The sequence below is a fragment of the Myxine glutinosa genome, chromosome 10 (genome assembly GCF_964187855.1).
Source record: "Myxine glutinosa chromosome 10, kmMyxGlut1.1, whole genome shotgun sequence".
In the NCBI taxonomy this organism is placed as follows: domain Eukaryota; kingdom Metazoa; phylum Chordata; class Myxini; order Myxiniformes; family Myxinidae; genus Myxine; species Myxine glutinosa.
Window position 1 is genome coordinate 20,817,004 of NC_136270.1, and position 27,824 is coordinate 20,844,827.

Genomic DNA, 27,824 nt, shown 5'->3' on the forward strand with positions numbered 1-27,824 from the left:
GAGGGAGCGGGTATTTTATTAGTCTTTAAAGTCAAACACAAAAACAATCAATACACTGTAGTTATGAATGTTACCACTGGATAATCTCTAGTGATGTTATAAGCCATATCCTCCTCCCGCCATTTGTTGAATTCAGTGTCCACCGCAAGGTGATCGCGCTGAGGGTCCACACTGTCGCTTACGTCCAAGCGATGAGACAACGCAAACGTAGGTCGACGTTGACCTTTGGGAGGATGATGCTCCTGAAACCTTCACTTGGCAATAATACAGTCGGTGAGCGGGGAAACTCGCAGCTCTTAAAAGAAGAAGAAGAAGAATCCAGGGAGACTGGGAGGCAATGGCGCTTTGAGGTCGAAGGTCGAGGCAACACGACTTCGAAGAAGAAGAAGAAAGACACGTAAGATTGTAAGAATGTTGTTCCTCGTCCGCTTTGGGGGACAGACTGACTGAGTGAGGAATAGCCATGCAATCACACAGGTAGAAGGGCTTTACGTGTTCAGTAGCAGGACGCAGATGCACAATGACAAAGACAGGTACGTAGGCAAATAGACTTAAATAGACGTAGAATCGAGAAACATAATTGAGGTAAACGGATCGAAACAGAGAAATACTAAAGAGACGAATTGGCAGGGTTCATGAGGTGATTTCCTTCAGATCTCAACAACAGAGGGTCGAGACCTGCCCGACGCATTGACGACACGGAGAGATCATTCGTTGGGAAATGACAAGACCAAAGAATGGACGTTTGAACTCTCTCACCATGGTGCTGATGCTGTTGCTGATGCTGAGTGTTCCAAAGAGCAGCGCTGGTGAGTTTGATTCATTAATCCGGTACTTGTCGATGCTGGTGAGTTTGATTCATGAATCCGGTACTTGTTGGTGCTGGTGAGTTTGATTCATGAATCCGGTACTTGTCGGTGCTGGTGAGTTTGATTCATTAATCCGGTACTTGTCGGTGCTGGTGAGTTTGATTCATGAATCCGGTACTTGTCGGTGCTGGTGAGTTTGATTCATTAATCCGGTACTTGTCGGTGCTGGTGAGTTTGATTCATTAATCCGGTACTTGTCGGTGCTGGTGAGTTTGATTCATGAATCCGGTACTTGTCGGTGCTGGTGAGTTTGATTCATTAATCCGGTACTTGTCGGTGCTGGTGAGTTTGATTCATTAATCCGGTACTTGTCGGTGCTGGTGAGTTTGATTCATTAATCCGGTACTTGTCGGTGCTGGTGAGTTTGATTCTGAATCCGGTACTTGTCGGTGCTGGTGAGTTTGATTCATGAATCCAGTACTTGTCGGTGCTGGTGAGTTTGATTCATTAATCCGGTACTTGTCGGTGCTGGTGAGTTTGATTCATGAATCCGGTACTTGTTGGTGCTGGTGAGTTTGATTCATGAATCCGGTACTTGTCGGTGCTGGTGAGTTTGATTCATTAATCCGGTACTTGTCGGTGCTGGTGAGTTTGATTCATGAATCCGGTACTTGTCGGTGCTGGTGAGTTTGATTCATTAATCCGGTACTTGTCGGTGCTGGTGAGTTTGATTCATTAATCCGGTACTTGTCGGTGCTGGTGAGTTTGATTCATTAATCCGGTACTTGTCGGTGCTGGTGAGTTTGATTCTGAATCCGGTACTTGTCGGTGCTGGTGAGTTTGATTCATGAATCCAGTACTTGTCGGTGCTGGTGAGTTTGATTCATTAATCCGGTACTTGTCGGTGCTGGTGAGTTTGATTCATTAATCCGGTACTTGTCGCTGCTGGTGAGTTTGATTCATGAATCCGGTACTTGTCGGTGCTGGTGAGTTTGATTCATGAATCCAGTACTTGTCGATGCTGGTGAGTTTGATTCATTAATCCGGTACTTGTCGGTGCTGGTGAGTTTGATTCATTAATCCGGTACTTGTCGGTGCTGGTGAGTTTGATTAATTCATCTGGTATTTGTCGGTGCTGGTGAGTTTGATTCATTAATCCGGAACTTGTCGGTGCTGCTGAGTTTGATTCATTAATCCGGTACTTGTCGGTGCTGGTGAGTTTGATTCATTAATCCGGTACTTGTCAATGCTGGTGAGTTTGATTCATTAATCCGGTAATTGTCGATGCTGGTGAGTTTGATTCATTAATCTGGTACTTGTCGGTGCTGGTGAGTTTGATTCATGAATCCAGTACTTGTCGATGCTGGTGAGTTTGATTCATGAATCCAGTACTTGTCGGTGCTGGTGAGTTTGATTCATTAATCCGGTACTTGTCGGTGCTGGTGAGTTTGATTCATTAATCCGGTACTTGTCGATGCTGGTGAGTTTGATTCATTAATCCGGTATTTGTCGGTGCTGGTGAGTTTGATTCATTAATCCGGTACTTGTCGGTGCTGGTGAGTTTGATTCATTAATCCGGTACTTGTCGGTGCTGCCGAGTTTGATTCATTAATCCGGTATTTGTCGGTGCTGGTGAGTTTGATTCATTAATCCGGTACTTGTCGATGCTGGTGAGTTTGATTCATTAATCCGGTACTTGTCGATGCTGGTGAGTTTTATTCATTAATCCGGTACTTGTCGATGCTGGTGAGTTTGATTCATTAATCCGGTACTTGTCGATGCTGGTGAGTTTGATTCATTAATCCGGTACTTGTCGATGCTGGTGAGTTTGATTCATTAATCCGGTACTTGTCGATGCTGGTGAGTTTGATTCATGAATCCAGTACTTGTCGGTGCTGGTGAGTTTGATTCATTAATCCGGTACTTATCGGTGCTGGTGAGTTTGATTAATTCTTCCGGAACTTGTCGGTGCTGGTGAGTTTGATTCATGAATCCAGTACTTGTCGGTGCTGGTGAGTTTGATTCATGAATCCGGTACTTGTCGGTGCTGGTGAGTTTGATTCATTATTCCGGTACTTGTCGGTGCTGGTGAGTTTGATTCATGAATCCGGTACTTGTCGGTGCTGGTGAGTTTGATTCATTAATCCGGAACTTGTCGGTGCTGCTGAGTTTGATTCATTAATCCGGAACTTGTCGATGCTGGTGAGTTTGATTCATTAATCCGGTACTTGTCGATGCTGGTGAGTTTGATTCATCAATCCGGTACTTGTCGGTGCTGGTGAGTTTGATTCATTAATCCGGAACTTGTCGGTGCTGCTGAGTTTGATTCATTAATCCGGAACTTGTCGATGCTGGTGAGTTTGATTCATTAATCCGGTACTTGTCGATGCTGGTGAGTTTGATGCATTAAACCGGTACATGTCGATGCTGGTGAGTTTGATTTATTAATCCGGACCTTGTCGGTGCTGGTGAGTTTGATTCATTAATCCGGAACTTGTCGGTGCTGCTGAGTTTGATTCATTAATCCGGAACTTGTCGGTGCTGCTGAGTTTGATTCATTAATCCGGTGCTTGTCGATGCTGGTGAGTTTGATTCATTAATCCGGTGCTTGTCGATGCTGGTGAGTTTGATTCATTAATCCGGTACTTGTAGATGCTCTTGACTTTGATTCATTAATCTGGTACTTGTCGGTGCTGGTGAGATTGTTCATTAATCTGGAACTTGTCGGTGCTGGTGAGTTTGATTCATTAATCCGGAACTTGTCGGTGCTGGTGAGTTTGATTCATTAATCTGGACCTTGTCGGTGCTGATGAGTTTGATTCATTAATCCGGTACTTGTCGGTGCTGCTGAGTTTGATTCATTAATCCGGTACTTGTAGATGCTCTTGAGTTTGATTCATTAATCCGGTACTTGTCGATGCTGGTGAGTTTGATTCATTAATCCGGTACTTGTCGGTGCTGGTGAGTTTGATTCATTAATCCGGTACTTGTCGGTGCTGGTGAGTTTGATTCATTAATCCGGTACTTGTCAGTGCTGGTGAGTTTGATTCATTAATCCGGTACTTGTCGGTGCTGAGGGTTTGATTCATTAATCTGGTACTTGTCGGTGCTGCTGAGTTTGATTCATTAATCCGGTACTTGTCAGTGCTGATGAGTTTGATTCATTAATCCGGTACTTGTCGGTGCTGCGGGTTTGATTCATTAATCCGGTACTTGTCGATGCTGGTGAGTTTGATTCATTAATCCGGAACTTGTCGGTGCTGGTGAGTTTGATTCATGAATCCAGTACTTGTCGGTGCTGGTGAGTTTGATTCATTAATCTGGTACTTGTCGGTGCTGGTGAGTTTGATTCATTAATCTGGTACTTGTCGGTGCTGGTGAGTTTGATTCATCAATTCGGTACTTGTCAGTGCTGGTGAGTTTAATTCATTAATCCGGTACTTGTCGGTGCTGGTGAGTTTGATTCATTAATCCTGTACTTGTAGATGCTCTTGAGTTTGATTCATTAATCTGGTACTTGTCGGTGCTGGTGAGATTGTTCATTAATCTGGAACTTGTCGGTGCTGGTGAGTTTGATTCATTAATCCGGAACTTGTCGGTGCTGGTGAGTTTGATTCATTAATCTGGACCTTGTCGGTGCTGGTGAGTTTGATTCATTAATCCGGTACTTGTCGGTGCTGCTGAGTTTGATTCATTAATCCGGTACTTGTAGATGCTCTTGAGTTTGATTCATTAATCTGGAACTTGTCGGTGCTGGTGAGATTGATTCATTAATCTGGAACTTGTCGGTGCTGGTGAGTTTGATTCATTAATCCGGAACTTGTCGGTGCTGGTGAGTTTGATTCATTAATCTGGAACTTGTCGGTGCTGGTGATTTTGATTCATTAATCCGGAACTTGTCGGTGCTGGTGAGTTTGATTCATTGATCTGGAACTTATCTATGCTGTTGAGTTTGATTCATTCATCCGGAACTTGTCGGTGCTGGTGAGTTTGATTCATTAATCCGGTACTTGTCGGTGCTGGTGAGTTTGATTCATTAATCCAGTACTTATCAGTGCTGGTGAGTTTGATTCATTAATCCGATACTTGTAGATGCTCTGGAGTTTGATTCATTAATCCGGTACTTGTCGGTGCTGGTGAGTTTGATTCATTAATCCGGAACTTGTCAGTGCTGGTGAGATTGATTCATTAATCTGGAACTTGTCAGTGCTGGTGAGTTCGATTCATAAATCCAGAACTTGTCGGTGCTGGTGAGTTTGATTCATTAATCCGGAACTTGTCAGTGCTGGTGAGTTTGATTCATTAATCCGGAACTTGTCAGTGCTGGTGAGATTGATTCATTAATCTGGAACTTGTCAGTGCTGGTGAGTTCGATTCATAAATCCAGAACTTGTCGGTGCTGGTGAGTTTGATTCATTAATCCGGAACTTGTCAGTGCTGGTGAGTTTGATTCATTAATCCGGAACTTGTCGGTGCTGGTGAGTTTGATTCATTAATCCGGAACTTGTCGGTGCTGGTGAGTTTGATTCATTAATCCGGTACTTGTCGGTGCTGGTGAGTTTGATTCATTAATCTGGAACTTGCCGGTGCTGGTGAGTTTGATTAATTAATCCGGTACTTGTCGGTGCTGGTGAGTTTGATTCATTAATCTGGAACTTGCCGGGGCTGGTGAGTTCGATTCATTAATTCGGTACTTGTCGGTGCTGGTGAGTTTGATTCATTAATCCTGTACTTGTCGGTGCTGGTGAGTTTGATTCATTAATCTGGTACTTGTCGGTGCTGTTGAGTTTGATTCATTAATCCGGTACTTGTCTGTGCTGGTGAGTTTGATTTATTTATCCGGTACTTGTCGGTGCTGGTGAGTTTGATTCATTAAGCCGGTACTTGTCGGTGCTGGTGAGTTTGATTTATATATCCGGTTCTTGTCGGTGCTGTTGAGTTTGATTCATTAATCCGGTACTTGTCGATGCTGGTGGGTTTGATTCATTAATCCAGTACTTGTCGGTTCTGGTGAGTTTGATTCATTAATCCAGTACTTGTCGTTGCTGGTGAGTTTGATTCATTAATCCGGTACTTGTCGATGCTGGTGAGTTTGATTCATTAATCCGGTACTTGTCGATGCTGGTGAGTTTGATTCATTAATCCGGTACTTGTCGGTCCTGGTGAGTTTGATTTATATATCCGGTACTTGTCGGTGCTGGTGAGTTTGATTCATTAATCCGGTACTTGTCGGTGCTGCGGGTTTGATTCATTAATCCGGTACTTGTCGGTGCTGGTGAGTTTGATTCATGAATCCGGTACTTGTCGGTGCTGGTGAGTTTGATTCATTCATCTGGTACTTGGCGATGCTGGTGAGTTTCATTCATTAATCCGGTACTTGTCATTGCTGGCGAGTTTGATTCATGAATCCGGTACTTGTCGGTGCTGGTAAGTTTGATTCATTAATCCGGTACTTGTCGATGCTGGTGAGTTTCATTCATTAATCCGGTACTTGTCGTTGCTGGTGAGTTTGATTCATTAATCCGGTACTTGTCGGTGCTGGTGAGTTTGATTCATTAATCCGGTACTTGTCGATGCTGGCGAGTTTCATTCATTAATCCGGTACTTGTCGTTGCTGGTGAGTTTGATTCATTAATCCGGTACTTGTCGTTACTGGTGAGTTTGATTCATTCATCCGGTACTTGTCGGTGCTGGTGAGTTTGATTCATTCATCTGGTACTTGTCGGTGCTGGTGAGTTTGATTCATTAATCCGGTACTTGTTGGTGCTGGTGAGTTTGATTCATTAATCCGGTACTTGTCGGTGCTGGTGAGTTCGATTCATTAATCCGGTACTTGTCGATGCTGGTGGGTTTGATTCATTAATCCAGTACTTGTCGTTGCTGGTGAGTTTGATTCATTAATCCGGTACTTGTCGTTGCTGGTGAGTTTGATTCATTAATCCGGTACTTGTCGATGCTGGTGAGTTTGATTCATTAATCCGGTACTTGTCGGTGCTGGTGAGTTTGATTAATTCATCCGGTACTTGTCGGTGCTGGTGAGTTCGATTCATTAATCTGGTACTTGTCGGTGCTGGTGAGTTTGATTCATTAATCCGGTACTTGTCGGTGCTGGTGAGTTTGATTCATTCATCTGGTACTTGTCGGTGCTGGTGAGTTTGATTCATTCATCTGGTACTTGTCGGTGCTGGTGAGTTTGATTCATTAATCCGGTACTTGTTGGTGCTGGTGAGTTCGATTCATTAATCCGGTACTTGTCGGTGCTGGTGAGTTTGATTCATTAATCCGGTACTTGTCTGTGCTGTTGAGTTTGATTCATTAATCCGTTACTTGTCTGTGCTGGTGAGTTTGATTTATTTATCCAGTACTTGTTGGTGCTGGTGAGTTTGATTTATTTATCCGGTACTTGTGAGTTTGATTCATTAAGCCGGTACTTGTCGGTGCTGGTGAGTTTCATTTATATATCCGGTACTTGTCGGTGCTGTTGAGTTTGATTCATTAATCCGGTACTTGTCGGTGCTGGTGAGTTTGATTGATTAATCCGGTACTTGTCGGTGCTGTGGGTTTGATTCATTAATCCGGTGCTTGTCGGTGCTGGTGAGTTTGATTAATTCATCTGGTACTTGTCGGTGCTGGTGAGTTCGATTCATTAATCTGGTACTTGTCGGTGCTGGTGAGTTTGATTCATTAATCCGGTACTTGTCGGTGCTGGTGAGTTTGATTCATTCATCTGGTACTTGTCGGTGCTGGTGAGTTTGATTCATTCATCTGGTACTTGTCGGTGCTGGTGAGTTTGATTCATTAATCCGGTACTTGTTGGTGCTGGTGAGTTTGATTCATTAATCCGGTACTTGTCGGTGCTGGTGAGTTTGATTCATTAATCCGGTACTTGTCTGTGCTGTTGAGTTTGATTCATTAATCCGGTACTTGTCTGTGCTGGTGAGTTTGATTTCTTTATCCAGTACTCGTTGGTGCTGGCGAGTTTGATTTATTTATCCGGTACTTGTCGGTGCTGGTGAGTTTGATTCATTAAGCCGGTACTTGTCGGTGCTGGTGAGTTTGATTTATATATCCGGTACTTGTCGGTGCTGTTGAGTTTGATTCATTAATCCGGTACTTGTCGGTGCTGGTGAGTTTGATTCATTAATCCAGTACTTGTCGTTGCTGGTGAGTTTGATTCATTAATCCGGTACTTGTCGTTGCTGGTGAGTTTGATTCATTAATCCGGTACTTGTCGATGCTGGTGAGTTTGATTCATTAATCCGGTACTTGTCGGTGCTGGTGAGTTTGATTTATATATCCGGTACTTGTCGGTGCTGTTGAGTTTGATTCATTAACCCGGTACTTGTCGATGCTGGTGAGTTTGATTCATTAATCTGGTACTTGTCGATGCTGGTGAGTTTGATTCATTAATCCGGTACTTGTCGGTGCTGGTGAGTTTGATTTATATATCCGGTACTTGTCGGTGCTGGCGAGTTCGATTTATATATCCGGTACTTGTCGGTGCTGGTGAGTTTGATTCATTAATCCGGTACTTGTCGATGCTGGTGAGTTTAATTCATTCCTTGCCAGTGCTGGTGAGTTTGATTCATTCCTTGCAGGTGGTGGTGTTTTTTTTTGTTTTTTTTTGTATACAAGATCGAGGTTCGTGAAAGAGCGAACATTAATCACACAGAAAGACAAACCGACACACAAAACATACAACATCGGGAGCGTTAGACAAGATTGGGAGAGAGGGGGAAGGACACAAACACAACATTTGAGAGCAGGGACCGAGAGACATGGAGACATGGAGAGATCTGTGGGAGGGAGAGGGCTTTGGGGGGAGGAGGCATGGGAAGGGGGGGGGGGGGTGGGAGAGGTATAAAACATATGGACACTGCCAGGACTTCCAGGAAAGAAGTTGGAATTTCAAACAGGGTGGATCTGGGGTGAATTAGTGGGGGTAGAAAAGATCAAGATTTTGGATGGGGGAAGATAAGAGATGGTGGTGAACAGCTGTTTTAAAGACCTGGAGGGAGGAGTGGGATTGAAGGGAGTGTGGGAGTTTGTTCCAGAGACGGGAGAAAAGAGGAATGAAAGAGTGAAGGTGAGCAGAGAGCAGAGATCAGAGATTTCGGCAGTTTAACCATCAGAGGGTTGCTGGCAGATCTTGTGCGACCTGTAGGAATATTTGGGGGACAGAGCACAGAGAGAGCTGGGGGAGCAAGGCCGGAGAGGAGTCGGTAGAAGACAGAAAGACCACCTACCTGCCTGCGGTGAGTGAGTGAAAGGCCCTCGGAGATAGCTTCATCGCGGGAGATTCCAATGATTCTGAAAGCTTTGGTTTCAACAGCGTGAAGCCGAGCTAGGTGTGAGGCAGGAGCATCGGCCCATAGGGGAGAACAGCATTCCATAGAGCTGCGGATGAAAGCCTTGTATGTGGTGAGGAGCTCAGGTGTGCCTAGGAAGGACTTCGCACAACGGAGGATGCCCAGTCGGCGACTGGCTTTGGAGGCCAGATTTGAAATGTGGTTTTCCCAAGAAAGATCATGGCAGATACTGAGACCCAAAAGCTTGAGCGACAGAACTTCTTGGAGAGGATTGTTGAGAAAGTAGATGGGAGGGTTGTCCAGTCGATCTTTTCGGAGAGACATAGTAAGAGTATGAGATTTGTCAGGATTGAAAGACATGTTCCACTTGTTTGACCAGTCTGTGATTTTGTCCAGGTCTTCAGAGAGTGAGGAGGCTGCAGACTGCCGATCTGAGGGATGAGGAATGGAGCGGCAGAGAGTGGAGTCATCAGCAAAGAGATAGAGAGGATTTTCAAGAGAGTCAGAGAGATCATTGATGAAGACCAGAAAAAGCACAGGGCCCAGAACACTGCCTTGGGGAACTCCAGCCTGAACAGGAAGGGGAGATGAGAGAAATCCATTCAGGGCCACACGTTGACTACGACCAGAGAGGAAGTCCGCAAGCCATGCATGCGTTTGACACATTCATCTTTCACTTGTCTTTTATGGTGAGTTTCATTCTTCTGTTCCATTTCATCTTCATCACAAGGTGGGGAGGAGGGTGCACTTCATACCTGCCTGGCACACCACCTTTCAGTGAGTCCCACTTCCCAGCGCAGTCAGTTCAGCGTTTATCTGGCTTGGTGTGGCGGAAGAATCAATCCGCATCACCTTCTCAATGATGGGTTGCTTCGTCGGTCATTGAGGTTCAGTCGGTCAGATCACGAGACCATTCATTCCTAAGGCCAAAAGGTGATCGGTGGTGGCCCACCTGGTTCCAACCAAGGGGGGATAAGGGGAGGGAGGGTTGGGGGGTGGGGGGGGGGGCGGCCACCCATTGTGGTGGTGAGATACAGGAGATAGGTTATAAGCCGAGGACACAATCCCATGATTTATGACACGTATGTCCCAAGATGCTCTGTCAAGTGTGTGTTTGTGTGTACATGCGCATTACTCATGCAATTCCCATGTGTTTACAGTTTGCCCAGCCCATACATCCCATGTATATTGTGTGTGTGTGTTGCAGAGGTCCCACCAAGGCTGTTGTTTCTTCAGCTCGGATCTATTGAAAAGGTGTCTCTGGAGGCCAGGTGAAGTCAACATCCTGGTATATTCATTGAACAACATACATGCTCAAAATATCACACATTAACTTCAGCACATCCACCTCCAGCAGATGAACAATCCTTCGTCTCCTCCTTTTGATAATCCTTCCTAACAAATGTCACATGTATACATGAACTTGTATACATACCCATGGGAGGTATCAAGTATCACGTACCAATAACCTATGGCAACAGTCTAAAGCCATATGTTATTGTAGTCTTAATTGTTGTTTTAATTACCCTGAGATGGAAGCTTGTTTCGATCTCTCTTCTGCCTTCTATTTTGTGACGTCTATCTCTGTCTGTGATCTCTCTTCTACCTATAAAAATACAATATCTACTTTATGGTTATACAACCACAATCTTAAGGCACTGCTCGTCGATGTATTCTATTCTTCAATCCTATCATGACTAATTTCCCCAATCCTTACAGTGGTGCAGAAAATGAATGTGCTGCACCAATTACACCTCCGGCTCATTTCTCTTGGTGGAGAATTCTGATCTTTCCGATGTTTGGCAACAATCATTTCCCACTACTAGTCAAATTAATGGTAGAAAAATTAATGTTAGCTCTTTCAAGAGCCTCGATCTTGTATACAAAAAAAACAAAAAAAAACAAAAAAAACAATAGACGCAAGAATTTCACTTTGATTAAACTTTGAGGCCTCTTCGAATATAAGAAATGTTTGATTCTGATGTACTCTACTCTGTTGCAGGGCGTCAGTGCTGCTGAAGCAGTTTCTTGGCTGGAATTATACTGGGTGGTTTGCCATTGCCTTCCCAGCAGTAGTTAGGGCAGGAATTTGGGATTTGGCCACGGTGCCGGCGATTGCTCGCGTTCTCTTCACGAAGGACACTGGGGGCTCTTTAACGTCCGCCAACTAATGCCGGCAGATGCAACACGCAGTTTAATGTCCGAGGGACGGCACACACATTGATGAAGCGCTCTGCTTGTGAAACACCGGGATGATAGGTTATAGCTGGTTCGGGATTCAAACACAGGCTAGATAGCTTATAAGTGAGTGTGCTTACCTCTAGGCCAATCTACCAGACAGATAAGGCCAATCTACCAGACATATAAGGCCAATCTACCAGACATATAAGGCCAATCTACCAGACATATAAGGCCAATCTACCAGACATATAAGGCCAATCTACCAGACATATAAGGCCAATCTACCAGACATATAATAACTTATGCAACATTGAAAAATTACAAGGCAAAGAAAATTAAATTAATATCCGCAAATAGTAATGTTTAAGTTTTCTTTCGTTTTTAATCATCAGAAAAAGGACACCGATCCCACCTTCATCTCGGATTTCCAGGTTTCACTGCATTCCGCCTTTGAATCGGACACATGAGATTCTTGTTTTTTTAAGGACTTTGTGTAAGTTTGATGTTGGCTTAATGGTAAAGGTGGCTGGCTGAAGAGCTTAGGGTCTTGAGTTTGAGCCCCTGTCGTGCCGTTAAATAACACCAGGTGGGTTGACTTAGCCTGTCATCTTTCCGAGGTTGGCAAAATGAGTCCCAGCTAACTGGAAACGGGGCACTGCATCAGCGACACAGCAGCGCTCCCAGCAATCACGCAACCGGCAGCCATAATATAGCACAAGCCTAAAACGCTGCACATCACCCAGTCAACACCATCCCTACTGTCAAGCATGGTGGTGGCAGCATCATGGTATGGGGCTGCTTTTCATCAGCAGGGACTGCTAAGCTTGTCAGGATAGAAAGGACAATGTACGGTGCAAAGTACAGGAGAATCCTTGATGAAAACCTGCTTGAGTCAGCCATGAATCTGAAACTGGGTAGGAGATTCACATTTCAGCAGAACAATGATCCGAAACGCAAAGCTAAAGCTACGAGGGAGTGGCTGAATAAGAAGAAAAGAAATGTTCTTCAGTGGCCTAGTCAAAGTCTTGACTTGAACCCAATTGAACATTTATGGCGATACTTGAAGATTACAGTCCTTCGACAATCCCCATAAAACTTAGCAAAACCACAGCAATTTTCACATGAAGAGTGGGCAAAGATTTCACCATCTTCCTGTGCAAAGCTGGTAGAGATCTAACCCAAAAAGACTAGTAGCAGTCTTTGCTGCAAAAGGTGCTTTCACCAAGTACTGACTCAAGGGGCTGAATACTTTTACAACCAGTAAATTTTGATTTGTACATGATTATGCAGGTATTCCTGACATGTGACCTCCAACTATGTAACAGTGTTCAGTTTGATCTTTTCAGTTATGAATAAAAAAGTTCATTTGGAAAAATTGTTTCGACATAATACATAATTCATCTAAATGTGGCATGACTGGGAGGGGGGAATACCTTTTCAGGCCATCACACACACACACACACACACACACACACACACACACACACACACACACTCTCACGCACACGCATACACACTCACACACACACACACACACACACACACACACACCGTTGTTTTTCATAAGTCGTTTGCACACAGCAATTCTTTATTAAACAGTAATGGATATTTCTACTGCATTACATTAACATTCAAATTGTATCCAAACATGTATTGTATCTTTGCATCCCTTCATGAAACATAGCACCCCTGGTGCTCACCTGGTAGAGTAAACAGTATACTACAAGTATACTACAATGACTAAAGGTATTTCAAACCAATTTGAATGGTTGCTAGAAGACAGGGCAGCATGTAGAATCATACTAACATAATCGTAAGACTTTAAACAAATAAACAAAAAAAAATACATATTTGGGGGGGGGGCAACCCCTCTCCTCTCCCCCCACCATGTATACCTCCTCAGACCTCAATTTTTCTAATTACTTGAACAAACATTGGTACATCACGGATGATGAAGGTTGTGGTGAAGTTTCATTTAAATTGTGTATGTAGATTCAGAGAAAAGAGCAAATACCTATTTTGGGGGGCAACCCTCCATTAGACCCCTCACGGCCCGATTTTTTTTTAATGCTGTGAACAAACTTTGGTACAACATGGGTGATTAAAGTTGTGGTCAAGTTTCATCAGGATTGCGTGTGTATATTCTGAGAAAAAAGCAAATACCTATTTTGGGGGACAAACCCCCCATACACCCCCTCAGAGCCCGATTTAAAAAATTTTTTAATGCCGTGAACAAACGTTGGTGGTTGTGGTGAAGTTTCATTGAAATCGTGTATGTAGTTTCAAATAAGAAAGCAAATATCGATTTGGGGGGGGGGGGGGGGGTAGGGGGAGGGAGGCGGGGGGGTCAAACCTGGATGCACTTAGATCCCCGGTAAGACCCCATTAGACCACGATTTTTAAAAATGCCTTGAACAAACTTTAGTCACAACACAACAAATATAATTTGTGCCAAATTTGGTCGCAATCCCATCAGCGGTTTCAAAGAAGTTTCAAGTGTTTATGGACGGACGAACGGACCATCGCATAAGCACCCCTGAACTTCGGTCCAGATGAGGTAAAAAATTAAAATGCTCCTTACCTCGAGTCTACAAACACCAGCATAATCAGGACTATTTATTTATTCCAGAATTATCTAGAAACACATTTTAAGCAACTTTCACCATATTCTTTCTTTTTATCCTTACCTCTCTCATCACCTTTCTCACCGAACCCAATATTTCACCTCATTGCAGATCTCTAGGTTTTGGAAGTCTAGACCTCGAGCAATACAACTCTGAAATTGAAAGGCTCTCATTTTCTTTTTGTCTTTCTTTATTGAAACAACACCTCTACCTGGTAAGTAACCTTAAACACAAAAATGATTTTCTTGAAGCCGCTGACCTCTTCTTGGTGCCATTTGTGTTTCAGAAATATCCTAAGTACACACAGCTTTTGGTTCTATAATTCCCCATCCTACTGGTAAAACTTTCATTGTAATTTTCCTTCTTAAATTATTTTATACCGAGCCGAGTTTGTAATGGGGGCTGCACATATTCGATCATCAACAAGCGAATAATATTCTTCTTTATGAGGCTGAAATAGACTTCCTCAATCAAGAGATAAATCAAACTAGCGGATATACCAATCAAGGATGGGTGTTGCTCTTCTTCTTTCTTATGCAGCGTAAGGCTGTGGGGTAGCATCATGAGGACGCAGCTGTGCCGCTGATGCAGTGCCCTCTGTCGGATTTCATAGTTTGTCCAACCCTAATGCCATCGTTAGGTTTGACAACTTAAATGCAGTAAATTCTTGAAATAAAAAACAGATTTGCAAAGTTGATAAGTTCACCCCATCAGCAATGAACCTAGTGACCTGTGATTAAATCAGGACCGAGAGTCGAACAATTGTCCAAAGCGCTGACATTCTATGTTATTACAGTATTGAAGTGTGGTGCTACGCACACAACTTGCTTGCCAAAAAGGTAGGCCACAACGCGTTTTATAACCAAAGGAGTCTTTATTGAGAAAGCTCAAACTGTAGCACTGGGCGGGCTCGAGCTTGGAGCCCGCATATATGTGCCGGGGCCACGCCTAGTCCCCGGGCGTGGCATGCCTTCCAGTTCCCCGCCTGGACGTTTGCGCCACCTGCTGGTGCGTTGAATTCGTGTCCTCTTGCTTGTGTCCGCCCCACGCACCCCCCCAGAATTCCCACGCACCTGAAGGGTGAGTTTGCGGGGAAGCCGGATGACCCGGCCGAAATGCCCCCTGGCAATGGGTGCCGGTCTGGGGGGTGGCGGGGCTGGGGGGTGCTGGGGGTCCGACCACCGGGGGGCGGCCTCGACGCGGAGGAAGAGCTGCTGGCGGGGGTGCCAGGGGTCCAACCGCCGGGGGGCGGCCTCGACGCGGAGGCAGAGCCGCTGGCGGGGGGTGGTCCGGATCGAGGTGGGCCGGCTTGAGGCGGTCCACGGAAATGCGATCCGGGGCACCGCCGATGTCGACCGTGAAAAATTTGTCCCCGGTCTCCAACACGCGGAAGGGCCCGTCGTACGGGGGCCGTAGCGGTGCCCGGTGGGCGTCGTGCCGGATGAACACGTACTTCGCCGTGCGAAGCTCCGGGGCGACATGGGAAGGCGGGCAACCGTGGTGTGCCGTTGGCACCGGGGCGAACCTCCGGGCGGTCTCCTGAAGGGCGGAGCGCTGTTGTGCCGCGGACCAAGGAGCCGTGGAGTCGGGGATAAATTCACCCGGTACCCGCAGTGGTTGCCCGAACACCAGCTCCGCCGAGGACGCGCGCAGGTCGTCCTTGAGCGCCGTCCTGAGGCCCAGCAGGACCCAGGCGAGTCTGTCGACCCAGCCACCGTCGCAGAGGCTGGCCCGGAGCGCGGCCTTCATGGAGCGATGAAAGCGCTCGCACAGGCCATTGGCCTGGGGGTGGTAGGCTGTGGTGCGGTGCAGTTTCACCCCGAGCCCTTGCGCCACCGCGGCCCAGAGCTCCGAGGTGAACTGGGGGCCGCGGTCGGACGAGATGTCCGAGGAGGCACCGAACCGGGCAACCCAAGTGGCGATAAAGGCTTGCGCCACCTCAGCCGCAGACGTCGCCGCCAATGGGACGGCCTCTGGCCACCGTGTGGTGCGGTCGACCATGGTGAGAAGGTGGGTGAACCCTCGCGAAGGGGGCAGAGGTCCCACCAAGTCGACGTGCACGTGGTCGAACCGCCGCTCGGGCACCGTGAACGGGGCCAACGGTGCCTGAGTGTGGCGGTGGACCTTTGCGCACTGGCACGCGAGGCACGTCCTGGCCCAGTCACGGACGTCCTTCCGGAGGCCATGCCAGACGAATTTTGCCCCGACGAGTTTCTGGGATGCCCTCGCGCCAGGGTGGGACAGGCGGTGGATGGCGTCGAACACCGGGCGCTGCCAGCCAGCGGGCACGATGGGGCAAGGCCGGCCGAGGGAGACATCGCATAGGAGGGCCGTGCCCGCGACGTCGAACGGCACCTCGGTGACGCGGAGGCCCGTGACGGCGGTCCGCAAGGCCTGGATGCCGGGGTCGGCGGTCTGGGCTTCCGCCATCTGGGCATAGTCGACCCCGAGGTGGACCGCGTGCACGACGGACCGGGAAAGGCAATCCGCCACCGGGTTGTCCTTACCCGCCACGTGACGGATGTCCGTCGTGTACTCGGACACGGCAGAGAGGTGGCGCTGCTGCCGTGCCGACCAAGGCTCGGCGACCTTGGCCATCGCGAACACAAGGGGCTTGTGGTCAACGAAGGCCGTGAACGGGCGGCCCTCCAGCAGATGGCAGAAGTGTCGGACCGCCAGGTGGAGTCCGAGCAACTCGCGGTCGAAGGTGCTGTACCGGCGTTCGTGCGGGCGAAGCTGCCGGCTGAAAAACGCCAGCGGTTGCCAAGCACCACGCACCCATTGCTCGTGCACCGCGCCCACCGCGTAATCCGACGCGTCGGTGGTGAGGGCGATCGGTGCATCGGGCGCCGGGTGCGCCAGCATGGTGGCGTCGGCCAGAGCCAGCTTTGCGCCCGTGAACGCCGCGGCCATCGGCTCCGACCATGCGATGTCACCTTTGCCCGGCTTGCCCCGGAGGGCCTCGTGCAAGGGGCGGAGGAGCTGGGCGACGTGGGGCACGAAGCGGTGGTAAAAGTTTACCATGCCCAGGAACTCCTGGAGCCCCTTGACCGTGCGGGGCCGTGGGAAATCCCTGACCGCCTCCACCTTCGCCGGTAATGGGACGGCCCCGTGCTCGGTGATGCGGTGCCCCAAGAAGTCGATGGTGGTGACACCGAAACGGCACTTGGCAGGGTTGATGATTAGGCCATGCTGGCCCGGGCATTCGAACAGTGTGCAGAGGTGGAGCAGGTGGTCCTCCCTGGACGGGCTCGCGACTAGGATGTCGTCCAGGTAGACGAACAGGAAAGGTAAGTCGCGCAAGACGCTATCCATAAGCCGCTGGAACGCCTGAGCCGCATTCTTCAACCCGAAGGGCATCCTCAGAAATTCGAAGAGGCCGAAAGGGGTGATGACGGCCGTCTTCGGGACGTCGACCGGTTGGACGGGGACCTGATGGTATCCCCGGATGAGGTCCACCTTCGAAAACACGGTCGTGTTGGCCAACCGGGTGGAAAAGTCCTGAATGTGTGGGACCGGGTAGCGGTCGGGGGTGGTGGCATCGTTGAGCCGGCGGTAGTCCCCGCACGGCCGCCATCCCCCACCGGGCTTCGGCACGATGTGCAGCGGGGAAGCCCAAGCGCTGTTGGAGCGCCGCACGATCCCAAGCCGCTCCAGCGTGGCGAACTCCGCTTTCGCCACTGCGAGCTTCGTGGGCTCGAGTCGGTGTGCCCGGGCATAGACCGGCGGCCCGACCGTGGGGATGTGATGCTCCACCCCGTGTTGAACGGCCACCGCTGAAAAGGTGGGCCGCGTGAGGGCCGGGAAACTAGTGAGGAGGCGGGTAAAGTCGTCCGCTGCCGGAAGCGTGCAAACTAAACTTGCCGGGACGGAACCCTCCAGCAAGCCGCTTGGCAAGCCGATCGGTGAGCCGCTCAACGATCTGCTCAGCGAACAAGCGAGCGAGCTAAAGGTTTCGGCCTGGATGGGCCGTTTGTGCTTTACGTCGACCAACAACCCATTCGCACATAGGAAGTCCGCACCGAGCAATGCCATCGGCACGCTGGCTGTCACGAACGACCATTGAAAGCGCTGCCCGCCGAACCGCAGGGAAAGGCAGCGCTTCCCGAACGTGCGGATGGGTGTACCGTTGGCGGCAAGCAATGCGGGGCCCCGGGCCGCGGTTCGCTTGTCGAACGTGTAGGCTGGGATGACGCTTACCTGCGCTCCTGTATCGCAGAGGAAACGGCGCCCGGACAAGGTGTCCGTGATGAATAGGAGGCTGCCGGAATGGCCGACGCTCAGGGCCGCTACCGAGCGCCGGCCAGGTCATTTCCCGACTGGTCAAACGAGCACGGCGGGCAACACTTCCTAGCCTTGTGGCCGAACCTGGCGTGGTAAGAGCACCAGGCTTGCGGCGGCGGGGGCTTCGGCGGCCGCGGTTTTCTCGGCGGCGGTGGTGGTGGGCGGGGCGCGGCAGCGGCCACGAGGGACGCAGCAGCATCAACCTCGGGATCCACGACGGCCGCACCGTAACCTGAACCGCGTGTCGCAAGCCGCGAAGAACTTGTGGCCTCTACGGCCAGGGCGCGGGGTTCCTTTATTTTGGAACCGGCCAGCGCGAGGCGTACCTGTGCGGGTAGCTGGCGTAGGAAAAGCGCCCGGAATAAGAAATCCGGGGCTTGGTCACCCAACAGCGACAGCATATAATCCATCCGCACGGATGGTCGTGTGTCGCCGAGTTCGGGAAGGTCCAGGAGGCGGTCGGCCCGTTCGATCTCAGTGAGGCCGAACGTGGCGATGTGGAGACGTTTGATCGCCCCATACTTGTGGTCGGCCGGCAGGTGCCGCAGGATGGACACGACTCGGGCGGCAGTGCCGGGCCCGAGGGAGGCGACCACGTGGTAGTAACGGGTCTCGTCCGCCGTTATGCCTCGAAGCTGGAATTGCGCTTCGGCCTGCACGAACCACACATCGGCCTGTGCTTCCCAAAACTCTGGGAGTTTTACCGCGACAGCGTTGTTGGCCATGGCGCGTTCGGTGGTCAGCGACGGCTGAACCAATCTGGGTCACCAGTGAAGTGTGGTGCTACGCACACAACTTGCTTGCCAAAGAGGTAGGCCACAACGCGTTTTATAACCAAAGGAGTCTTTATTGAGAAAGCTCAAACTGTAGCACTGGGCGGGCTCGAACGTGGAGCCCGCATATATGTGCCGGGGCCACGCCTAGTCCCCGGGCGTGGCCGATCGGTCGATAGCCGGGGCATGCCTTCCAGTTCCCCGCCTGGACGTTCGCGCCACCTGCTGGTGCGTTGAAGTCGTGTCCTCTTGCTTGTGTCCGCCACAGTATAATGCTATTTATTCATTATACAACATTGTGCATCTTTTTCACTTCATACCATGCCTCCTCCTTCAGTGGACAGTTGAACAGCCCAACCGTGGTCACCACTGGTGTTGTCCAAAGGCAGCATCATTCCACCATCGTTGGAGTTCCACATGAGGTACAACGCAACATATGATGTAAAAAATGTTATATTGATGTAAAGATTTCACCTTAAGGACGAAAGATATGCCTTTCCGACTCGCCTGGAGTAATTTTTACACATTTGCATTATTTGTTGTGTTGTTGTGTTTATCCCTCACCCCTCAGGTGATGGTAGGCCCTGGACTAGTCTTGAAAGTGGAGTTCCAAGCAGAAGCTTTGTCCGTTGGCAGAGTCTTGGTTAAAGTTACCAGCTCATCTTCACAGATCAGGTGTGTGAAAATGGCTATCAGGTTTGAACTACCACATCGCTGATTTAATGGGGGACGATGTCCTTTTAGGGGATCGGTGCTATTGATCAGCTTTATTACTAATCTGAATCAAACAAACTTCCTTTCATGTAGACCTGTTGCCCCAACACGGACTAAAAGGCAAATAGCCATTGTATCATATATGGCTAAATAGAATGTTAGCAACATCGACATAAAAAACAACAAAAAGCAAGTTTCCTGTTTAGCCTTCACATCTACGCCAGCTTAACGTCCATCCGACGGACGGCACCCACATTGATGAATCACAGGGATGACTGGGCCAAGAGCTGGGTTATAGCTGCACCGAGATTCAAACCCAGGATACACGACTTGGAGGCGAGTGTGCATACCTCTAGGCCATCCTCTAGCCATCCATCCTCTCAAGGTCACACTGAAACTTGGGACATATATAATCTGTAGGATAAGGATATTAGGAGACATCAGTGTAATTTTACATCAATAACAATTAAGGGCATTATTAGATATTAGATTCATCCAAACACTATATAAAAGATTTGAACCTACCTATGTATGTATCGATTCATATCATGAGATATTTGTGTTCAGATGTGAATATCAAAAACGCTAATCTGTATTTTCAATGAAGAGAGAAATGAAAGCACGTTTTATGCTGATGGCTAAATCGATTTTTGCAAGTTTGATGCAAAATTCTGCTTTAAACATGCTTTAAATAATCTTCAAACTGGTAATTTAACTTTTCACCATTATAATCCTACATTTATATATATATATATATATATATATATATATATATATATATATATATATATATATATATATATATATATATATATATATATATATATATACTGTATATATATATATACTGTATATATATATATACTGTATATATATATATACTGTATATATATATATACTGTATATATATATATACTGTATATATATATATACTGTATATATATATATATATATATATATATATATATATATATATATATATATATATACACAAAGAATTAAGTTAAGCACCCCTACACAACGAATTAAGGTAAGCACCCCCTAATATATATTCTTTGTGTATATGTATACATTGGCATATATTCTAAGGTATGTGAGATCAAATAATGATTGGTATGACATTAGCAATTATCCATTGATGAAATGCAGATACACAGGGTCTATGAGACGTAGGGTTGAGTCAGTGATCCGATCACGTGGGTCCTACACACGTTATTGACGCAAAGATCGCTAGAGGTCTTCTCAGAACAATGACTGTACGTTAGAAAACATAAACGTCATCCACACTGTCCGTGATGGACCTATAGCTCCATACTTAAATTGAGGTGAAAATATGCCTAAAATTCCCAAAAAATTTCACCTTAAATTATTCAGAATAAAATATTGAAAACGGCATGATTGTTATGTTTTTATGTGACCATAATATCACTTCTCCAGAAAATATAGCAATATCATGGGTATATTACACTGTTTTGACGACAACAAACTTGTAATGTGCGAGGTTGTAAAAAAACGGGGGGGGTGCTTAACTTAATTCTTTGTGTATATATATATATATATATATATATATATATATATATATATATATATATATATACGTTCAGATCTAAGTCCCATATATACATACAGTCGTGACTAAAAATATCGGCACCCTTGCACTTTTTTCAAATAATGCACCATTTCTTCCAGATCATTGTTGAAAATAAAAAATATTTTGGTATCCACATGTATTTCTTGAGTTTGCAGTGGAACAAAATGAAGGTTAACGAGGTTAACCATATAATTGCCTGAGGAGGTCAGACACAAGATTGTAGCCAAGCATGGACAATCTCAAGGCTACAAGTCCATCTCCAGAGACATTGATGTTCCTGTGTGCACTGTCCGCAATGTTATCAGGAAGTTTAAAGCCCATGGCACTGTAGCCAACCTCCCTGGACGTGGCCGCAAGAGAAAACTTGATCGAAGATTGCAGCGAATGATTGTTCGAATGGTGGAGAAAGCACTTCGATCAACTGCCAAAAAGATTCAAGCTCACCTTCAGGCACAAGGTACGACAGTTTCAACTCGCACCATCCGTCGCCAACTCAATGAAAGGGGGTTCTGTGGTAGGAGACCCAGGAGGACCCCACTGCTGAGAACGCCCGACTGGAGTTTGCCAAAACACACCTGAACAAGCCAAAATCCTTCTGGGAGAATGTCCTGCAGACAGATGAGACCAAATTAGAGCTTTTTGGTGAAGCACATCATCTCTATGTTTACAGAAAACAAAATGAAGCCTTCAAAGAAAAGAACAACTTCCCTGCAGTCAAACATGGAGGAGGTTCAGTGATGTTTTGGGGTTGCTGTGCCTCTGGCACTGGGTGCCTTGAATGTGTGCATGGCATCATGAAATCAGGAGATTACCAAGGCATTTTGGAGTGCAATGTTCAACCCAGTGTCAGAAAGCTGGTTCTCAGTCGAAGGTCATGGGTCTTGCAGCAGGACAATGACCCCAAACACACTTCAAAAAGCACCCAGGAATGGTTCAAGACAAAATGCTGGACTATTCCGAAGTGGCCAACAATGAGTTCAGATCCAAGTCCCATTGAACACCTGTGGGGAGATCTGAAAACAGCAGTTTCAAGAAGGCACCCTTCAAATCTGGGAGAACTGGAGCAGTTTGCACAAGAAGAGTGCGCCAAGCTGCCAGTAGAGAGGTGTAGGAAGCTCATTCATGGCTATAGGAAGCGCTTGACTGCAGTTATTTTGTCCAAAGTCCGTGCTACGAAATATTAAGTCTCGGGTATCAATAATTTTGTCAATGCCATTTATTTTTATTTTCTGATTTAAAAGGATATATTAAGTTCTGAATCAAAAACAAAGGTTCTGCAATATTAACAGTGAAATAAAGAATTGTGGAGACAAAATTTGTCAATTTCAACTTATTTTTAGAGAAAATTGTGAGTTATTAGAAAAACGTGCAAGGGTGCCAATATTTTTGGCCATGACTATATATAAATTTGGGCTGTGGATGACATTAACACATACAAATTTATCTTTGAATATGATTCCAAGACAATGAAGTGTTTGAAAAAAAACTAGAACAGCATTCAGTAGGGCACTTACCTGCACCAGGCTGAACAGTTTACCTTTTGTATCACACTGATAGGGTAGGTCTGCATCCGGACATGAACCAGAATCTAATCGCCTTGTTCTTGTCATCGACCCAACTCGTCCACCTGGTTTTGTCCAAATCCGTCTAGCTTTTTAAGATATCAGCCTACTCCTGTTTATCATGGTGATGGAGCTGGTAAGCAGGAAGGTAAACATGAAAGCTATTCTGAGGTTTTTGTATGCGGACGATATGGCTGCTGTGGTGGAGAGTGGGCAGGCTCTATCAGGTTTGAAGGAAGTACTGGGTGAGAGGAAGGAGTCATTTGAGAAACATGGGCTGAAAATGACCATGGAGAAGACTGAGGTAATGTGAGTAGGGCAGCAGAGAAAACAAATGAATATCAAAAAGATCAGACAGGGAAATAGATTCAGGTATCTGGGGGGGGGGGAACAGTGACCGAGATGGTAAATCATAGGCAGAGGTGTGGAGGAGGATTCAGGTGTATTCGAATGTCTGCAGGAGGGTGGGGGGAGTAATAGCAGACACAAAGATTTCAAGAAGATTGAAAGGGAAGGTTCTGATGTCTTGTGTAACACTGGCCTACCTTTACGGTCTGGAGATGGTGGCACTGACAGAGAGACAACAAAAGAGGCTGCAGGTTTGGGAGAACAACTGGGTCAGGACGATTGTGGGACTGAAGAGGATGGATAGAAAGAGGATGGATTAACTGAGGGAGGAGATTGGTGTGCAGATGAACTTGACGGGGAGATTGGTGAAATGGCGGCTGAGATGGGCTGGCCACTTGGTGTGGATGGGGAAAAAGAGAATGATGAAGAGAGTGGATTGGTGGAGGGAACAAAGGTAAGATCAAAAGAGGAAGACCACGGTTGAAATGGAACGATTGTGTGAAGAGGGATATCAGTAAGGTGGGGGTGGTTGGAGAGGGGAGAGATTTGGTTGAGGACAGGGAAGTGGAGGAGGATCGTGGTCAAGGCAGGGCAGGAGCTTGGTACCATTGGACTTCCTTATAAAGGGAAGTGGAGAAGAAGAAGAAGAAGAAGTGCAATCTCTTGCTCAATGTACCTACCCTACCCTCTCATGCCCATTTTCTCTTGGAAATGTGTTTTTGTCACCTGAGAAAGTGGGGAAGTTTCGATCCTCGACTCTGATTCTGCAATAGGCCCAGATGGCGGCATCAGCACACATGCACTAAGAATCTCTTTTGCTGCTCTTGCACATCATCTTTCTGTTCTGTTCACCCAATCCTCTGCTCTAGGTCATATTCCATGTACTTGGAGGTTAGGCAATGTCACTGCAATATGCAAACATGGTGCAATAACAGATCATCTTAACTCCCGGCCTATTGGCTTACTTCAAATTAAAAAAACAAAGTTGTGGAATCCGTCATTGCAGTTGACATAAAATCTTTATTTTTCTCCAATGGGCAGATCTGTCATCAATTTAGATTCAGACCGGTTCACTCTCACCTGGACATGCTGCATCTGCTCTTTCCTGCAATGTAGGTCCTGAATCTCAGAAATGAGATCAGGGTCGACTCACTAGACATATCTCAAGCACTTGACCCCGCCTTGCTCTCCAAACTCTGCCTGCGCACTTGATTAGGAACCGTCAGTTATCGGTTCAATTATGATAAACTGTCGGATTGGTGCTTTGCAGGCGGGGTATTGCATCACACATCTTGTCGTCCCCTGGATGGATGTTAAGCTGGGTGTCTTGTCTGATGGATAGGTGTTTTTTGCATACATAGTTGAGGCTCGTGGAAGAGCTAGTACACTGAACGGATCAGGAAGTACCAGACAAAAACAGGGTGCAAAACACGCATGCATGGAGAAGGAAACTCCAGGGAGGAAAACCGGGAATTTAGGAGGAATTTGGTTGGGGTGGAGAGGGGGCAGGGGTTAACGAGGTTAGAAAAGATCATGGTTTTGTATTGGGGGCGATTTGAGAAAGTGATGAACAGTTGTCATGAAGACCTGGAGATGAGAAGACCTGGATGAGATTGAAGAGGATGTGGAAGTTAATTTCACAGGTGGGAAAAAGAGGAACAAATGATTGGAGGTGAGCTGTGATCCTGGATTTGGGTACTTTTACCAGAAGAGGGTTGTTGACGGATTGTGTGAGTCCTGCAGAAACGAGAGCACAGAAAGAGCAGAGGGTGCAAGCCCAGAAAGGCGGTGGTAGAAGACAGACACCACCGACCTGTCTGTAATTTCCAAGTTATAGATTCAGCTTCAGCACGGGAGAGTCCAGTGATCTTGAAGGCCTTAATTTCCATGGTGTCAAGCTGAGAAAGATGTGAGGCAGGGGAGCCAGCCCAAGGGGGAGAGCAGTACTCCATCAAACAGCTGGTGAATGTTAAGGCTACGAAGAGTAGATGAGTTATCACCGACACCCTGAACAAATTGCAAATTCCTACCATGACCACCTGCAGTCCAAATTCAGGCTTGGCTAGCCGGTTCATGAAAGACTCGAGCCAATCTTTCTCTTGTGGCTGAGCAGGTGGATTAAATTGAGCCATTAAATAATTATACAGTACTTTGAAAAATAAAAAAGGATATTTCTTGGATTATTGAATATTGTTTCAAGAACATTTTGAACACATCACATATGTTTTGTTACTGTTTACCGTATATTTTGGCAGCAACCGGAACCATAAGTAACTTTATGGAAAGGCCAGAATGAGTTATGATCTCTGGATAGATTCCCTTTTGTTGTAAAGAACAGAAGTGTGGTTTTATAAACTGTATGGGGTGTTGGGGTAACGACAGGTAATGAGAAGGTTTGGGTTTGCAGGGGATCGTAGTGGGGAGAGCACTAGGTTCACCACATATGCCAGTGAGTTGTTGCTGTTTGTTCTTGTTCCTGCTGTGTGTTGCAGTATTGTGGAAGATCGGCTTACGATTCAAGTTATCCGCAGCTACGCACTCCATATCCTGGAAATATTGTTTGGATGGGTGTATTTCCTCGCCTGGGCCGTGGCTGCTTATCCTCAGCTCATCACCAACTATCGCCGGAAAAGGCAAGGTCCCTTATTCTTTTTGTTAGCTTCTACCTACCCATGGAGATTTTTTAAAAACAAAGTTACATGACGATTGGATGGAAAATGCGGACGGCGTTCCAAAAAGTCTGTTTTCTGCAGGCATGGGTTGCCTGGTGTTTCACGTATCAGGAATAAACGGCCTTGACCTTGCTTCGCCAGGCCTAGGCCGAATTGTCATGGGATTTTTTTTAACGTCCAGAACTCAAAATGGAGACATGCAGCCGACTTTCCATCTCCATATAAATGACATCCTGTTCTGAAGTATGACAGTCTTTGTTGGAACTGCACATGACCCTTATGGACCTGAACACAGAATAGACAACTCAAGGAAAACTTGTGTAACTTGTTTTGGAACAGGATGAAGTCTAATTTGTTTAATTGTTTGTTCTTTTCGTGTTTGTGGTCAAAGAGGCTGCTGCAGATGGCCTAAACTTGTGCTGGCTAGTCTTTGGCATGAATAACAGCATAGGGTTGCTTCATCTATGAAATCGTAGACATTTAGCCAGGGATGTAAGCAGACCTTTCATGCAAACAACGAAAAACGTTTAACTGCAGTATACTGTCCTGATCCGTGTTCCGCCTATTCCAAAATAACATCGGGAAGAAATTACCTCGGGAAGAATAATATACTGTTTGTCGTGAAAGAGAAAGTGAGCCAATCATGAGCCGAGGGGACCAAGTGGCTGTCAGTATGGTAAGAAGTGCTTCGTGCGTCAAACCTACTACACGCTCCCCTTGTCAACCCAAATCGTTACTACCGTGAAATGGGGTGAACAGGGACAGCAAGGTGAATAGGGACACAAACTGAAAAAAGTTCGTAAACGTTTTGTCGTGAAAATCAAGCTCAGACACGACTTGACCTCTAGGTAGGTTTTAATATCATTTAGATCTGCAGTACATCCTGTAAGAATACATGCATGCAACAGGCATTAAATCAGAGCATTTCATGAGCAGCAATGGTCGATGCAATATAACAATGGTTAGCGCAGCGCATTGTCAGCGCAGCATTTGGGGCGTACATACCATTCAAACTACTGGATAATGTCACAGTGAGTTCCGCTGAAGTGTCTGCGCGCCCCGGTTGTCCCGGGTCTTATAGACGCCCCCCCCCCCTTCCGTAGCGAGCACCCCTGGGTTCACCTTGGTATAATTTCACTACACGTTTTTCGCTGAAAATTGATAACCATACTGATTTGTTGATATTTGGGTTGAAAGTTCTCTTGTTTTTTTAAAAAGCAACTTATAGTCCCTATTAACCCCATATATGGGTTAAATAGGAATAAATAGGATTTTTATGGCTGTCCCTATTCACCCCGTTTTACAGGTGAATAGGGACAGTCACTAATACAAAAAAATAATGATCAAGAAACAATCCTGAGTTTCCAACTTATTGCTAAATTGATAGCTCAGATGGATGCACATCATATGCACCCATAATATAAACCACGGTGCCAATGAAAAAAATATGGGATAAAAAGTTTCTCCAAACTGTTCCTATTTCTTGATTATTTTTTTTTGTATTAGTGACTGTCCCTATTCACCTGTAAAACGGGGTGAATAGGGACAGCCATAAAAATCCTATTTATTCCTATTTAACCCATATATGGGTTTAATAGGGACTATAAGTTGCTTTTAAAAAAAACAAGAGAACACTTTCAACCCAAACATCAACAAATCAGTATGGTTATCAATTTTCAGCGAAAAAGGTTTCCGAACTTTTTTTCAGTTTGTGTCCTATTCACCCCATTTCACGGTACTTCAAAAACACCAGCAAATCTGTCTAATAATGTCTCCCTTTACAAGTACTTGCTTACTATCCCTAATGATCCGAAGCATTTCCTAGTGGTGATTTTTTTCCTAAGGTTAGTTCGTTTCAAGAACCTTTGCCAGTTTCGATGTTAAACTTAGTAGTGTTTGATTACCTCCGTCACCAAAGGTGGATAGAGGTTGTGGCTCTTTGTCTGTGAGCAGGATG

At 46.5% G+C, this 27,824-nt stretch overlaps 1 protein-coding gene across 7 annotated transcripts in view; it reads left to right on the top strand.

Annotated features, from left to right (window-relative positions):
* Positions 1-302: 302 nt before the first annotated feature.
* Positions 303-27,824, top strand: part of LOC137434374 (cystinosin) — a 47,652-nt gene continuing 20,130 nt past the window's right edge. For 2 of the 7 annotated variants that reach the window (XM_068127299.2, XM_078785411.1), the window contains exons 1-6: positions 371-533; positions 655-809; positions 10,326-10,389; positions 19,318-19,402; positions 19,552-19,655; positions 25,688-25,828. In XM_068127299.2, coding sequence (XP_067983400.1) covers positions 722-809; positions 10,326-10,389; positions 19,318-19,402; positions 19,552-19,655; positions 25,688-25,828 — 482 coding nt within the window. In that variant the 5' untranslated portion in view covers positions 371-533; positions 655-721. Of the gene's footprint in view, positions 810-10,325; positions 10,390-19,317; positions 19,403-19,551; positions 19,656-25,687; positions 25,829-27,824 lie in introns of all 7 variants that reach the window. The other 5 variants (XM_068127298.2, XM_068127301.2, XM_068127300.2 and 2 more) reach the window with 4 other exon arrangements.